At 41.8% G+C, this 16,889-nt stretch overlaps 1 protein-coding gene and 1 long non-coding RNA gene across 8 annotated transcripts in view; one reads left to right on the top strand and one right to left on the bottom strand.

Annotated features, from left to right (window-relative positions):
• Positions 1-1,557: 1,557 nt before the first annotated feature.
• LOC118222299 lies at positions 1,558-7,760 on the bottom strand. Of its 3 annotated transcripts, none has more exons than XR_004764257.1 (3): positions 7,722-7,760; positions 3,803-4,171; positions 1,558-3,254 (listed from the first exon to the last, which is right to left on the bottom strand). It is a non-coding gene; the product is annotated as an uncharacterized LOC118222299 (long non-coding RNA). The 3 variants fall into 3 exon arrangements; XR_004764255.1 differs by lacking the exon at positions 7,722-7,760 and adding an exon at positions 6,456-6,589; XR_004764256.1 differs by lacking the exon at positions 7,722-7,760 and adding an exon at positions 4,609-4,934.
• The window catches only part of LOC118222298 (zinc finger E-box-binding homeobox 2-like), a 75,697-nt gene continuing 63,055 nt past the window's right edge, over positions 4,248-16,889 (top strand). For 4 of the 5 annotated variants that reach the window (XM_035407773.1, XM_035407770.1, XM_035407772.1 and 1 more), the window contains exons 1-3: positions 4,248-4,444; positions 5,071-5,115; positions 6,534-6,677. In XM_035407773.1, the coding sequence (XP_035263664.1) occupies positions 5,109-5,115; positions 6,534-6,677 (151 nt within the window). In that variant the 5' untranslated portion in view covers positions 4,248-4,444; positions 5,071-5,108. The remainder of the gene's footprint in view (positions 4,445-5,070; positions 5,116-6,533; positions 6,678-16,889) is intronic. The other variant, XM_035407771.1, reaches the window with a different exon arrangement.

Below are 16,889 nucleotides of genomic sequence, written 5' to 3'. Positions count from 1 at the left end.
TGTATCACGCATAAATGTTAATTTGACCCAGAAATAAGCATTTGGTCTTCAAATAAAGTGAAAGGTTACAAGTTATGAGGTATGAGAAAATTTGTAAATGAGGTACTCAGAGTAGCTCTTTAAACATCTGGGGCTTGGGTTTATTTAGAATCTTATCTGGCAGGATGGTAATAACAATGTAAATGAAGGCAAGGGTTATTAGGTGGCATCACTGAATAGTGGTTCACAAACTGGGCTTGTCACCAGGGGGATACGGGGTTGAATCCTGCGCAGAGGCACTGCTGTTAGACCCCCAGGCAAGGTACTTAACCTGAGCTGCTTCAGTGAATTTCCAGCTGAACAAGTGGATAATGTGTCAGACTGCAAGCTGCTTTGGCTAAGAGCATCTGCTAAGCAAACCACTTTTTTCATAGAACTATTCTTACGTGAATGATGAATTCTAAATTACAGAACAGGCAGTACGCACCCCACAAAAACAGCTTCCCCCTGAAAATTCCCGGTCTCACCCTTGTTTTGTTTGTTTCGTGCGGCATTTGCTCTCATTTGTTTGACTCTGGTGAGACAAAGTGGCGGTGTGCTTTTTTTAAAGACGGTTCACTGGGACAGGATGCGACTGTGTCCACTTCTGTTTAGCTTGGGGATTTCGGAGTCCTGCTTTCCCCCACCACCTGTGCATTCTCCCACTGATTTTTTGCACAGATGTAAGATTTCCGGGGACCCCTCTCACTCTCGCACACAACCCACCCACTCTCTCAAGAATCCGAGCGGGGGGACAGGATAAGCATTTCCGTTCAAACACTACGCAACAGAAGAAATATCCGTGCTGGCCAAAAAAATAGTCTCCTGGTTTGCTTTTTTGTTGAAATATGATATACAAGGAGACACATGCCACCTCCTTTGCATCTCCAGTTTGCAAAATACAATGCTGAACCACACCAGCTACAGAATGTACCTGCTAATTATCTGTTTAATCAAGTAACTGATAACCATTTGCAATTATCTGATATAGCAAACAAGAATACTTCATGTCATCCATTTCATCAAGAACAAGCATGTTATAAAAAGGCAAACATGAAGCGTGAATGGGCCGAGCCTAAGTGTGATTGTCCGAGAAGTTGAGCTCACGGTCTCCAATCGTCACTTGAAAATGTAATTGTTTTTTTCTCAGATCAATTCCAGAATTCTTGCAGTGCACATCACGTCATCTTAAAGAGGATGCAGTGTTTTGAACCACCCCAGCAGAGACATAGCTTTAAAAATACATACTCAAATTTACGTGGATGAAATGTTCTTAGCTCATATACATGTCTCAGTTTCAGGATCCCATGGGATCAAACTACTGATTACATAATCCAGAATATATACTTTCAATAAACTAACCTCACTTGTATTTGTCGTTTTCTTTTAGGTTGGTATTTTATATTTTTGTGACTGCAGAAAGCATTCAGAATGCATCACTGATGTTTCTGTTTGAGAGATTAAGTGATTCATAACTTAAATAACAGGTGTATTGTAACAATGTACTGTGTCAGGTTTAGTCAAGAATGCGACACTTCATCAAACTCACATCCAGCATGTTTATTTATAGTATTAACCACAATATCATGTACATGCAAACTTTTCCACATCAAGACAACTACAGACTAGTTACATTTTGAACGTCACATAGGCCTACGCCTATACAAAGAAATCTGTGAAAAATATGACTAATATAAAAGCAGTTTGTTACACTGTATATTCAAAAAGCTATTTTATTTTTGTATCACCTTTGTAAACAATTAAAACATAACCGTATATGGTATAAATTTCTTAAATTCCAGCTCTAATTGAAGGCTTTAATTGAACATCAAAGTATTTGTATTTGTACTGCAGATGGTAAGCAAATACACGTATCTACTTGACTTAAAATACATTGTTTTATTATTTTAATGTATTGTAAAACACTCATGAATTGACTACACTGCGGACACAGTAAAATAATAATCTCACTTCTTCAACCAAAGTCTGGTATTTACAATGTAACACTTTCTAACATTCTTCACAATACCGGTATACACACGACGTTTAAGGCAATCGATTCAGCTATTGGAAACAGAGAAAGGGGGATACGTTCATTCCGCATTGACAAATTCATTAAGAACAGTGTGACTACTGGGTCCCGTTAGGTTCATCGTATGTGGCAATTCTGTTTTACGCCATACATGATATCCAAACGAAAAGAGAACGAAGTTATTTGTGGAAGGGGTTAATTAACAAGCTGCTAACTGAGTGATAGCACTGCGAAGTGTGCTAATGTCAGGGTGTCCGTGTCGCTGATGTTGTTTTTAATTTAACCACATTTGATGCACACATGGATTTAATCAGTCCATCTGCAACCTGTCTGCGGTATGGAACGAACGCGTTGATCTTTCCAAATTATTTATAAATTCTGAAGAGAAAAAGGAATCGGCGACATAAAAGACGTACTGTAGACTACTTCCACAAACTCATCCAGTAAATCGGACGGTCGCGTAACGCTCCAGAGTAGACTGTGCGGAAATAGCTTACTCTGGATTAAAATGCATGCTAAAAGGCAATGTCTATTTTTAAAGACAGTATCAAGGTTTTTACTTACCCCTGAATGCGCTGAAAGGAAGCGTTTGGCATTTCTTCTGGTACATGCCTGCAAATTATGACTAAACAGACAAACCAAAAATCAATGAATAACAAACGAACAAATTCGCTACTTTTAATAAAAAAAAGGTGTAATTAAAATATAAATTAATCCAGCCTCTTTTATATAACATGGGATGATAATTTTACTATTCCTTTTAAATTCATAATAAACATATAAACGTGTATATCCTCAAAAAACAGTAAAAATTAAATAAAAAACCCAACTGCCACCATAATTATCATTATTATCGATACTAATACTACTACTACTAATAATAATAACAAAACAACAACATTAATAATAATAATAATAATAATAATAATAATAATAATAATAATCATAATAATACGTATTCATTAGCGATGAATAAACTAAGACACGAATGACATCAGACGTCAGACACTAAACTTCTCCCAGCGGATTCGGCCTCAGAATTGGTTAATGATCTACAGTCTTTGGAAAATTTCTGAATTCCAGATGTTTCACATCTCCATCTTCTGCTATGTCTTGCTCCCTGGGATCTGATTGGCTTTGAACAAAAGCATCAATAGGTCCGACCCTTTCTGATTGATGATTTAATTATCCATACAGTAGATAACTGCGTAAAGACAGGGGAGGAAAAAAATATAGACAACCAATCACTGTCTTTCATAGGTGGCGCCTCCCTTGCCATCAATGTACATAGGTAGGCTATACATAAACTGAAATAGATTTTGCCTATTCAGTGCAAAAAAAGAGAAATCACTTAAAGTGAATGAAACGTTTGTACACTGTCTCTAGACCATGCCATTATTTTGCAGGCAATTGAAATCACACATAAAAACAAATATTTTCCTGTAAAGTTTCCCTGACTTACATTTGATGTTTTATCACATTGCATTGCCTTATTAATGGATATTGATTATATCATTGTTGATTTAAAAAAACCACGACTATCATTTCCAGTTTTCTGTAATTACCTGGGCAAATTGTGAAAAAATCGGAAAAATCTGCATATGCTAAGCTACTCACTCCTGTAGCCTACTTTAAGTGTTCGCTGAGTCTACTTAATAGTGATAAATGAAAGTGAATTTGTGTTTAATTTATTGCTTTCATGAATAATTTAGACTACGTCGTGTATATTTCGAAAAGAGTAAATGTACACACGCATTTTCGGAAAAGAGCTGGACAGCCGGAATCCCAGATGCTCGATCTTGCAAGTAACCAGATATTCCGGTGCTGTTTGTTGATCCTTGGTCGGTGAGGGTCAGCTAGTTGCTCCAGCATGATTTCCGTTAGATGCTTTCTTGTCTCAATGGTTGTAGAGGTTGGGGGTTGGAGACGGAGGGGGAGTGTGTTCCAACTTTCTTCAAATATTATTCTTGCGTGGACGGCAAGGTGGTCCGGCTCTGCTCCTTTCTCTCAGATCATAAAAAATAAAAAAATAAACACGTTTTCCCGAAGATGCTCACGTTTGGCGTTCCGCAATTATCCCGACCAGTGAAGATAGGTGGCGCGTGTTTCAGGGTCTCTGCTCTGCATTACAGAAAAGAAAAAGAAAAAATGTCATTAGAAGAGGCGGAACACGTCAGTCCGTCCCCAGGTTTGTTTCCTGGAGTGGCTGAAAGAGATCAGTCCTAACCTGCCCAGCAGGAATAACGGTCCTTCCTCCAACTATTTCCCAGGCTTATTATAATTTCGCAAGGATCCTCGTTTTTCCACATTACTATTGCTTCAGACGGTTTCTTTTTTTATTTTATTTTTTTTACCTCAACTGAACTCTTTGAAAAGACAAACGTAAATAATAAGGTAGGCACTGAATTTACTGTTCTGTTTAAGTAGCCTTTTCATGAAAGGTAGCTAACCAGTCTAAAAAAAAGCTAGCTCGCTTTCCAACAAATATTATCAGAGATTGTCAGCCAACGTTTTTGGTTTAATTTTGAATGTAGCGTTTTCCGTTAAAGTTTGTCTACCTGTGCAGGTAAAACAGGTGCACTTTTCTGTACAAACGAAAGTTGTGGCGTAAACTTGCAGGCGAGCAAAGTAGATATTGATATAACGTTAGCTAATTCTGGCAATAGGCTTCGATTCTTTTGCTATTTCCTTGGATTTGCTTGGCAGTGAAGAGAGAGGCGGGCGCTTGTCTTCCTTATAAACGTGCAATTTAGCCCAGTAATATCTACATAGTGTGCTTTAATGTTCTCAGTTTGTTCATTCAGTATATTTACGAGTTAGCTATTTTTAAACTTGGTAATAGAGTTTCCTTAATAGGTTAAACACCATACAGGTTACGATTCGCTTTACTGCATATCGGTGTTGTGTAAACACTTGCTAGCTCCCTAATTAGTTGTGCTACATATTGTGTCTTTGTAGGCTAGCTTAGGTAGAGAGTTGCAACTATTACTGAGGTTTTGGTATTTATTTAATATTCCCAGATTCCTTAGAACTGTTGTCCATTGATGACCGTGATTCCATGATTTGTAAGTGAACAAAGTTATTTGTGTTTGTGAGCTTTTGTGTGTTTGTTGTTATTTTTTTTTCTCGTGGTAAGATTCCTATTGTTTTGTCATAATAAAACGCAAATCAAGCGCATTTGCTCGTCTTAAATGTAATAACATCATATCATTTTTTTTTTGTTTCATTCGATCTATTAATTTGCATGATTTGCACGACGAAAAGAAGTGTGACAATGTGGCACAACGAGAAAAGTTTTTTTTTTTTTGCTTTATTTACATTTTAGGCAGCTCAAGGTTTCTGCATAATCGTGCATTATTTTGCATGCAGTTAGCTATTGGTTATTTGCACAATTATTACATTTAATAATTATGTTCGTTAAGGCTCCATAATAATTTTATCGTGCCATTGACAAATTGTGTCATAGCCAATAGTAATAATAGCCTTGTCATAATAATAATAATAATAATAATAATAATAATAATAATCGGCTCATAATAATACATTTCACAACGTAGGCTACCACTGCTGTTTAAACATATTTTTTGAAGTTGATTGGCAGTGGTTTCGGACAACAGAAAGAGGGGCTTAGAGAGGGTTACATTGCAGTGCATCACTGTTTAAATCATCTTTTTCCCCCATAGTTCTTAGTAGCCTACCATCTAGCTTAAACGTTCATGAGGCAAAAGTTGCCAAAACATCTACTATCAACCTGGAACTTCTGACATTTGCTTAAATCCCAAAATCCTTAATCTGATTGAAAGCAGTAGTCTGATTTGCAGTAAGTTTTTATACTTTGAAACACAACGGAACTGAAATGCCTGAGTATTGAACCGATACTCCATAAGCTATTGAAGCAAGATAGACTATCGTCGCACGCACTGCAAAAAGTCACATTTGGCACACGCACTAACCGCATTGCATAAAACAAACAAACAAACAAAATAAGTTACTTTTATAATGAACACGTAGGCTAGCAAAACGTTAGCCTCATCCTATTATTTTGATTAACATAAAAATCCAGTCACAGTAGTAGGCTACACTGCATTTCCATGAAACAGTCGGTCACATTCATATTAAGGAAACATAAATAAAACAGTCAATTCTGGCGTCTGCATTTCGAATGTCACATTGTAGGCTAATCGCCCATAGGTACTACGAATTGTGATTCTTGTATGGGCTAGCTAACATTAATTCTCCGTCTTCCCCTCTGCCCTCCTCCCACCTCTGCCCCTTTCCTCTCTCGCTTCTTCCGATCACAGTTTCATCAGAAGATTAAGCCAAAACAGAAATACAACTGAACATTGAAACTCCAGTTTAAACCTTCTCGGATTTAATTGATAGGAGCTAGTGTTGTTTAAATTACCAACAGCAACGCAATGTTCATCTTCGCGCCCCGTATTTAAATGGCATGTCCCATATTGTCGCTGTGTTTGCTTGTTAGATATTGAACCTGCGTGCTGCCGATTCAGGGAGTCGAGTCCATGCGCTCTACCGTCTGATCCACGCTTATCAATGAAGCCGGAGATCATGGCGGATGGCCCCAGGTGTAAGAGGCGAAAACAAGCCAATCCCAGAAGAAAAAACGGTAAGAAAAGAACTATGAAATAATTTGGGATGAAACGTATTGTAAATATTTGAATGTCATTTTTTTTTCTTGTCACCAAGTCGCAGGACACTGTCTTTGGTAGGGATCGCCTGTTGTTCTTTTGCTAAGCGGAGTTAGCTTGCTAGCAGGCAGCGTTTCAATGGCAGTTGACGGCAGACACAGTTTTGCGTGCCTGCTAATTGCGTGGAAGTGCTCCAGCTTGTACTAAACCGGACTGTACGTTTTAAAAGCGCCCCTTTTTTCATTGTATCCCTTCTAAAGCTTAAGTTCATGGAACTTTCAAAACTTTAAGTAGTGTACGGATGGCTGGTAAAGGTTTGAAAGGTAGGGACGCTGCTGTTTAAAGTTCAGGACTTGTGTAACGGTTCTGTCCAGGGTTTTATTCCCCATCAGGTAAAAACCGTTATTCGACTCCGAGCGATTTTCGCTTTGCTTTGCTTGTAAACTGAAATACATGTGGTTTCTCATTGGCATAATGTTTACAAATTGGTAGCTAGCTGGATAACACTGAATGACAACGTCAAGTTCGCCTGCTTCTTTGCTAGTCTAAGTGAATTCACGTGGTATAGGCTAGCTATAGTAATTTACATAAGTGTGACAATTGTCTAAAGTAGCTCAGTTGCTATCTTAATGAACCAAGTTAGTTTAACCAGTTTTATAAACAGTACTTAGCTTTCGGCTACTCGGAAATGATCATTCATCAACTTTGATTGCTTGTGACAACGCAATTTATAGCCTGTATGCTGACTTCAGCGCACATTAAGAGGAAAGACACTTTTCGATAAATCCAGCCTGGTACGGGACTTGCCAGTTAGTTGCGTAAACGTTAGTTGTCCCACAGAAAACAATGTTTTACCCACGCATACAAGTAGGCTAGTTTATAATAGATAACGAGATAACGTTATTTAAGTTTCAGAGCGCCTCGACTGAAACAGGCGGAAGCACTTTAAACACTTTTTTGTTTTAAATTCGCCGGGTTTCAATCGGCTTACAGAAATTAAAAGTGATGTTTATAGTCTTTACTTGCTTATTGACGAGGCGCGTGGTCAGTGTGTGCGCCGTGCGCGTGCGTGTGTGTTGGTGTGTTTGTGTGTGCGTGTGTGTGTGTGTGTCTCGGTTGCGGGGGAAGGGGGGGGGGGGTCACTAGCATTACCCTGTTTAGTTTGCCGAATCATACTGCTGAATTATGAGCTGGAGTTATGAGATAGTGCTAATGGCTTTTTGGAAAGGAAAGCTATGGTTGATTGTCACCCTTACAAGCTATGGCATGCACAGTCAAACCCCCGCTATTTGAGGCTACATTCGTAAAATGTGCGAGGTCACATCAAACCAAAGCTGTTTCTGTAAACTGTTGTTAGTCACAGCGACTTAATTCTTAGTAATTATCTTAAATTCGTTTTCTTCGTTTTCATTGTGAGAACATCAAACTCACAGAACGGGGTCTACTAGTGTCCAAAATGGTCCCCCATTTTTTCTTTCAAGATTACATTGTTAATGCGTGTGCATCTTTTAGAGAAAATCGAGGACAGTATTGTTGAGGGTCGGTCTCTTTTTTCCTTAGTAGCTTGATGTCCACAAATACCAAAAGCTGCGAGTGAAATAGCCCTAATCTATCCTGAGAAAACCGTTGAGAGGCGATGCTATAACGTTACATTGCAAAAATGTAGTTATTTGGTGGTATATGCTACTTTTCTGAGAGGCAACACTTGGTCATTTGAAATCAAAATATTTTAAGAGTGTGTGACCAAATGGTTTATCGCTTACAAGTGAGCTTGTTCACGTCCCACTAACCTGTTAAAGAGTTGTCAGGATAAAACTTGCTGTATTGTAGGCTACTGTAAAACACGGAAACACAGGTACACACAGAGATCCATAAACGAACTCATTTTAATCATGCACTGTTTACAGACTTTTGTAAACATGCATAGTAAAACGAAATAGTGAATAATTTCACTTTATTTACTGAAGCTAGTTCAATCAGTCTGGAAGTTTATTTTAGACACTTAGCTGTGTTTGCTGTGTTTTGTAAATATGGAATCCTTTTTATATACTTTCTCTTAATGTTTATCTGTTCCATTGACATTTCCTTCGAGAATGGCTTAGATATATCTGACCTGGGTGGATTTCTGGTCTCCCACGAGCTCTCGGAGACAGTCAGCGGCGAGCTTGCTAGTGTCCTTACCGACAACTACGTACGATTATTGTTGAAGTAATATAGAAATGACTTCCACTCCTAGGGAAAAACAGTTGGATTCGAAATACGCGGAAATCTGGAAAGTGGTCGGGAAACGAAGTGAAGATAATGCTTTGCAATGCCAAACAATAATATTAACAATTTATTGATAACCTAGAGAGGAATTTCTCTTGAAAACCGATTTAAACAAATATTTGTTTCCCTAGTGAAAATGGTTTGTATTAAATTCACTGTCACGTTTACGATGGGGTGCAATATTTGTGTGAAAGGTGTACTGTCACAGGAAAAAAATGTATTGCTGTTTTAAAATGTTTAGTGCTTGTGGTTCTGCCATTGCATTTCGTTTTACATTAGTGTTGCTGGTAATATAAGTTCAAGGAACCTTACTTAATATTGTGGCACAAAGTAACGTTTAATTGAATGAGGGGGTGGGGGGTATGAGAGTAATGCAATTTTGAAGTGTATGGAGTGGTGCAACAGGGTGCATTAAAATGTGATTTGTGAACGTGACGTGCCTGTTCGTTAAACAGTACGTGATAGCGGGGAACGCAGCTTGTAAATGGCCACATTGCATCCTTTAGAAACCGCAATCTTGGGCAATCTGTTTGATTTCAAATGAGCTATGCTTAGACCGACCGAGTATATCTATCAGGAAGGGAGAATAAACCGTTTTGGCTTCATATAGGATTTTTATTATTATTTTTTAGGTACATTAAATGCATCCGTCTGCTTATGTCTTACATCGCTTTCCTCACCTCTGCCCTCTGTGGGGGTCCCTAGAAAAGGTTGCTCTCCGTCCTGTGAAACTCGATATCAGCAGCCTGGTAGCTTTGTTGCAGACCAGCCCCCCTCTCCAGGTGTTGTGAGTTACGTCCTGCTGTGAAGCCTCGCTGGGCTGTTTGATAGTACAGCTGTTGTCCTGCCCGGCAACCCTCACTCTTTCAAGTCGATTAGTCAACCAGCAAGAGTGAAAACGGCCCTTTTATTTTCAGTGGGTACACACCTTTTTCCTTTTCCTTTCCTGATGGCTGCCGAAAAAGAGATAAAGTAAACGAAAATAAAAATAATTTCATCGCTTGGTTAAGGGGATCATTACGGTGTTTTCTTCCTGTGGCGGGAGGAGTTTTAACACTGAGTTTCACACTCGTCCATATTGCATAGCTACAGTTGTACGGAGGAGTGTCACGTTGCATACAGTAATTCATATAAATTATTTGGTGCTATTATTGAGGATTTCTGTCTTTATAAAACTGGTGCCCTGTCACATAATAAAGAGTCCATGTTTCTATAAGCCACTGAATGGTGCTGCGATTTGTGTCACAAAGTTTCCTGTACAAGTAAAAGGATTTTTTATTATTATTATTATTTTTACTTTTCCTGTTTCTGTTCCTTTTCAGTCAGCCCAAACCCATTTTGTGCAAAATGTTCTCTCTAGAACATATTGATTACATAATTTATGGTTAGAAAAAAAACTGTATTTCTCTGGCTTCAGGAATGAAGTACAATGCAGTGAGTGTGGACGCAAATCCTGGTGCCTTCATGCTGCAGCTATAAAAGGGGGCCTGCTAATTCTTTGGACGCGGCCCTGCTTTCAGGCCAAACAATGACGGATTCCTTCCAGTCTAAACATTTTGTGCATCTCTATTATCCGTTTGCTTTTAAGGTGCATTTTCTTCCCCAGCGCAAAGAAAGAGACCCTTCCCTCCCCCATTTTCACCCCTTTTTCAACAGATTTCTCTAGGTAGGCTAGATGCCGTTTTGTGACCATCAGAGGGAACACCCCCCTCCCCACCCCTACCCACCCAAAAAAAAAAAAAAAAAAAACAGAGAGCAGGCCTGCTGTGCTCTCCGACAATTGGTGGTCAGTCGTAATGCATTTCATTTACATGTTTATAATGTCAGTGGTGCTGGGGTGTCCCCTGTATGATTCACATTCTTCCTGTCCCACGAGGGTGCATTGGTCTGCACAGTCAGTGCAGTCACCTTCTCTGGTGACTTTTTTCTTTGCATCTTTTTTTTTAGTGGGGGGGGGGGGGGGGGGGGGGGGTAGGAAGGGAGGTTTGTCATGTGTCACCATTTAGAGAAGGATTATTTTGTTTAAGCAAGTGAAATAATGGCCGGGCTTATGAGCCAGCGAGGAGCAGTATTGGTTGTACAGGGGACCCTGCTGTTCTGAATGGCAGTTCAGTACTGGTCACAGCCTCAGTGAAGACCAGGATTTATTAATATAAGGCTAATAACAGATTATAAAACAGACCATAATAGCATTCTGTTTGGACTTGCAACGACTTTTGGTGACGGTATGAGATTTATTTTTTGCAGTTGTCCAGATGCCAGGACAGTGTGTGTGTGTGGGTTTGTGTGTGTGTGTGTGTTTTTTTTAATCTCCATGGTAGTTCTGACTTGTGCAATACTTTTTTACAGCACATTCAGGCTGCACATGTTGCTGACTGATGTCTGACTATTGGAATTATTGGCATTTTATTATTTTATTTTTAAACACGGTCTTTTAATTGGTGATGCTTGAGCCTGCTAACCGCAAAACAGGATGTAACCCTGTGGTTGTTATTTACAGTTTTTTAGCTCCAAAAAACGGAGTGACATTTTATGCAGAGTACACATAGTGCAGACACAGTGCTGTTGGCGTTCATGCGCTTCTCACAGTTACACAGTTGCAGATATGCGCACAGTTGTACTACAAGTCCTCCGCCCTGTTCTGGACTCTGTAGGCCAAGTGCGAGCTTTTCCCGAGCAGTCCCTAACCTGTTCAGATTCAGAACACGTCTCTCGACCTGCAATTCCACAGTGAGTTTCGGGAAGTTCGTCTGCCTGCGCGATGGACCAGGGAAGCTGTTCGGAATAAATTAGTCCCCGGGAACGGAGTGCATTTCGTACCGATGTTCTCTTTCTTTCCTGCACTCGAAGGAGCGGGTCCATTTCCGAACAACGCTTTAATATTAAACAGCCCCTCTCTCTGAAATCTAGTCGTTTAATGTAAAATCAGATATTTTACATCGAAGAGAGATCTTAAACAGATGGCTGTTCAGTGTCAGAACAATTACAGCTCCTGTGTGATTTGAGATCCCCGCGAACGACGAGCCTTTCAAAATGACAGGCTAAACATGCAAGTGGAAGAACGCTTTCTGCGGGAACTTAAATCCTGACAAAGGGCACAGAGCCGGCACCGTCAAGCACGCCGAGTTCGGAGACGCGCGACTCGGAGCGGAATTATTCAACAAAGCTCGCCGGTTTTTCTCGTTCGAGCAGCGCCGCTTTGGCGAAACCGAGAAAGCCTGACGCAAAATTGTAATCTGTTCCACACTTCCACGGACGGCAGAACCTCCAGGCTCACACCAGTGGTTCACACACTCAAATCAGCCCAAGGTGCTCAACATATTAATCAGGCTAGACTTTCACTTAACGGTACAGACCGGAAGAAAAACTCGCCCGCCCTGCAGTTGAGAGTAAATTGGAAGCTTCTTTTCAGTTTCTTGTATTTTTTCCCCCCCTTTTTTCTTTTTGGTTTTATGCCCTGTGGTTTTTGCCATGCTTGTGAAGATACAGGATGAACACACTCACGCACACACACACACATGCGCACACACACACTCACACACATGGGCACGCACACACACACACAAACACATGCACGGAAGCGCGTACCCTCACACACACACACACAAACATGCAGGGAAGTGCGCACCCTCACACACACATACACACATAAGCACACAAGCACACACACACACACACACACATGCGCGAAAGCACACACATACACACACACACACACACAAGCGCTCTAGCCCACTCACACACACACACATACACATGCACGAAAGCACACACACAAACAGAGCCGTGCGAGTCGAACCCCTGACACCACGGTCTTTGGAATGCCTTAGGTGTGATTTCACTTTCGCTCACATCAGTGCTGACCTGAATGCCTTTCATATCTGATCCGCTGTGTCTCCCCCTGTAAATATCCCCTGAGGGCCTAACAAAGAATGGAGTTCTTCTCCTTCTTAATCACAATTCAGCCCTTTCAGGACCAACGGCTCCGTTTGCATTCACCACCAGAAAGCCTCCGATGAAGGGGGGAGAGAAAGACCAAGCAAAAGAGGAGTATAAAAATGAAGAAAAAAAAAAATTTATAGTAGTAATAATAATGATAACAATAGTAATAGTAACAACATAGTGAGTGGGGTGGGTGGTCAGTGAAATAACTAGGTGTTTGCGGTTGTTTGTGGTGTGTCCCCTGGTTACCAGCCGTATATAGCTCCTACTCCACTGCGTCTGGACTCTCCTGACACTTGTATAGTGTTTCAAGATGGCCTGCCTGAACTATTCGTGGTCACTCACTTTTAACACTTGAGGGAGAAAAGTGTCTGAGAGAAACTGTGGCTGCGTTAAGGAGGGGGAAGGTGTCTCTTGTTTAGTTAGTTTTTTTTTTTTTTTCTTAGTCAGGATTTGGCAGTTGTGGGGTTCTCATCCCTATGGAGTGGGCTTTTTGGTCATGCTCTAATTTGCATGCCTGAGCATGTGCATGTGTGTGTGTGTTTTTATGTGTGTATGTGCTTGTGTGTGCGTGTGTGTTTTGTTGATTTTTTGAGAAAGTTTTTGTTATTGCGTTTTGTGGCAATGCTAACATGCCTGCAGGTAGTTTGTAGATCCAGCTGTTGTTGAGTAGCCATCAGAAATAGCATTGCTTCTGCTCTACTTGACCACAGGAGATCCATGGCTTGTTTCAAGAAACATAGATCGGTAGAGGCCATTTGATCTGTTTGTTTTTCTTCTTGAGGACCAAAAAATAACATCCAAAAATCTTAGGTTTGCTCCTGTAAGTTGATTGGTTAGATGACTACATTGTTTGTCTGTGATCCTTTTCTCCCGTCTTTCAGCCAGTCAGGAATCATTTATGCAAATCCAGGAAGAGGCTGAGAAAGGGGAATGAGCATCATGTGATATAAATTTCAGATTCCCTCCCAGACCCCCCCCCCCCCCCCCCCCCCCCCGACACACACACACATACAGCCCTGTCCCCCACACACACATACGCAAACACACATGCATACACACACACACACGCTCACAGAAACACACACACACAGGCACACAATCACAACTTTTTTTGGGTAAGGATAAGAAAAAGGATTAAATTATCTGTGCACCTTCCCACCCCATACCCCCTCCCTCCCCCATGAGCTGTGGAGGATTTAGTCAGATTTACTTGGGCAAACACCTTTGGACACTGGGGAAAGGCAGGGGTCTGTTTGCAAAAGGAGCCTTTTGTTCAGGGAGGTGCGGGGGGGGGGGGGGGGGGGGGGGGGGGGGGGGGATAATGGTGAACGAGGCGGCCATGATATTAGCCCATGCCCCCATGCCAGGAGAGCTGGTTAACTCTTTGTTCGCTAGCTGGGAGAGGGCCTCGTCTTTGGCACCGCTGCGAGTCTCGCCGCATTCTTTTGTTCCCGCGGCTTTAACCCCCCCCCGGCTGAGGGGAGCGTGTCCTGTTACAGGGAGACCCCCCGAGCTCGACAGCGTCCCGTCCTCGAGTGTCGCGTTGGTCTTGTCCCCACTGTGTGCGTCATGTGTCGCCCAGTTTGGCGGCGTTGCCAGGTTGACAGAACAGTGAAAAACTTTTGTGAAAAAACAAGTGTAAAACAAGCCTGGCCCTGTTAGGAGAGGTCAAGTCCCAGAAGTCAGGTGCTAGTGGTTGGTGTTGGTTGGGGCTGCACAGTGACTGTTAAATCACCATGCCAATGCCACTGTCACTCCCCCCACCGTATCTATGACAACAGTTTTCTTCTGTTATTACGACAGATTTTTCCTTCTTGCCCTCTGTACTGACATTTGACAATATCAGGCGGCAGAACACCACTAGGTGTGTTGAATTTAGAGCGTCATCGAGTGACTAATAAGAATTCATGATTCACACTGTAGTACATCCCCGTGGTCCAACCCTGCTTCAGAAATAGCTGAGATGTCACAACACCCTCACAGTCAGAAGCAAAGAACTGTTCTCTTTTGGCAACTTCAGTTGCTACCAGGCCCAGATCCAGGTTTGACTTTCTCAAAAAATCATGCTGTCCAAGGGTTCATTTTTATGCTGTAGCTTAATGCATGGCAGGGACACTTTGTTAGGGGAACGCTGAATGTGTGTGTGTGTGTGTGTGTGTGTGCGTGTGTGTGATGTTACAGCGGGAATGAGTCGAGAGAAGGAGAGACGGAATGAAAGGTGTTTGTCACGCATTCTGTCCTGTGTCAGGCCATAAGCCTCTCTGTCACTTTGTTCTTGTGATTTGACAGTTCCTATCTACTTCCCCGTGTGGTGACACACTCCACGCCCCCACCCGTGCCACGGCGTTGCAGCTCCAGTCGCTAACATTCACGGTCGCATGTTCTTGAGTTTTTAAATGCGCTGAAAAATCGAGCGCATAAATTGAAACATCGGTGGTCTGGCGAGGAACGGCAGCTGATGTCACGTAGGCTGTTCATTAATGCGCTTGTGGCACGCACTGAGAAGTCCCCCCGTTCGTTGCATTTTGTGGCGTTCCGTAGCTTCTCGGGCCACATTTATGCGTCTGTCTGTGGCATTTCGGCCTGAAGGCCACGGCAGCTTTAGCGCTTGCAGGAGACAGAAGTTCAGATGGGATCAGTGGTTGATGTTGCGAACAAAAGTCATTATGGTTTCATTTTTTTCATTGTTAGTATCTGGGTCTAAACCATCTATCCATCTCTGAAGGAGTGTTTGTCTGTGTGTTTTGTTCAGCTGAGGTGCTAATAATACTAATTTAGAGCCCCAGTAAAATCACATCTCCCCCATCACCTCCACGACCAAGTGAATCGCAATCGTGTGTCTCTCAGGGGGATGGGAATGACTTTTCTTTTTCTCCCCTCTCTTCGCGTGCGTATTTTCCTCATGGCTTGCTATAGCAGACTCCTTTGTCGACGCCCCCTGTAGCCTGAGCACCTTGGATTTTGCGAGGTGAAGAATGAGATATGTTTGTGGCCGCAGACATCCTGCATGTGGGGCTACAGCTTGGCCACAGGTCTGTACGGGCAGAAGTGCGACAAAACAGAAAAGCCACATCAGGGGAGACAATCGGGTCTAGATCTGACTCATTTTGTACATAGAAAAACTTTTAAAAAAAATTTACTGTAAACTTTCTAGTTGTATTCTTATTGTTTTGGTATGAGTTGAACATTAGTGTCTTTTCTGTTTTTTAAATGTAAACAAATAAAATCACCTTATTTTGGGAAGGGAATAATAAAAATGGATACAATTGTGTTTCAGTAGCTGGAGTCAATAATGCAGTGAGCCCAGACTACATTTAGCCTACAGACACACACACACACACGCACACAAATATATATAGCTTTTATGTGTGTGTTTCTGTGTGTCCAGTTGTCAGTTGGAAGAACACTTCTGGCAAGGTCAGGGACTCATGGAACAATCAATAGCAGATCGGCAGATTAAGGTATCATGGCATCTGGGTATCTAGGCCTGTGTTCACGTATGGATGAATACCTCCCACAGTGGAAGCTATTGACATCACTCAGAGGTATCTGGTGGGGGAGTGTGCACACTGGCTCAGTCATAATTTCATTGTTTTGTTCCATAACCTCCACCGAAGAGTTTTGTTTCACCCCAGAAGAAAAAGAAGAAAAAGCACGACAACAACCAAAAAAGATTTGTTTTATATGTAAACCCCTTGGGTTTGGGAGGAGAAACCCCGCGGTGCCACGCTTGGGTAATTGGAGTCGATCGCTGACGGGATTTCGTCATCCCGAGCTGTCGGGCACCTAAGGGCCTTCAACGCATCCGCGATCAAATGGGGCTCCTGGCTCAGCTGAGCCGAGCCGCGCCGGCGAGAGAGGAAATCGTCCTAATTGCATTTGCTCTGTTATTCAAACATTCGTTTCACCTGAGGTGAGAGGGAGCCAAAAACCTGTCTTTCTGTTAAAAGGGCTGGAAGCGGCCGCGGAATTCCCGT

This window comes from Anguilla anguilla, chromosome 3 (assembly GCF_013347855.1).
Source record: "Anguilla anguilla isolate fAngAng1 chromosome 3, fAngAng1.pri, whole genome shotgun sequence".
Lineage (NCBI taxonomy): Eukaryota > Metazoa > Chordata > Actinopteri > Anguilliformes > Anguillidae > Anguilla > Anguilla anguilla.
Note: the sequence above shows the minus strand (reverse complement) of the source record. Positions and strands in the feature narration are given on the sequence as shown.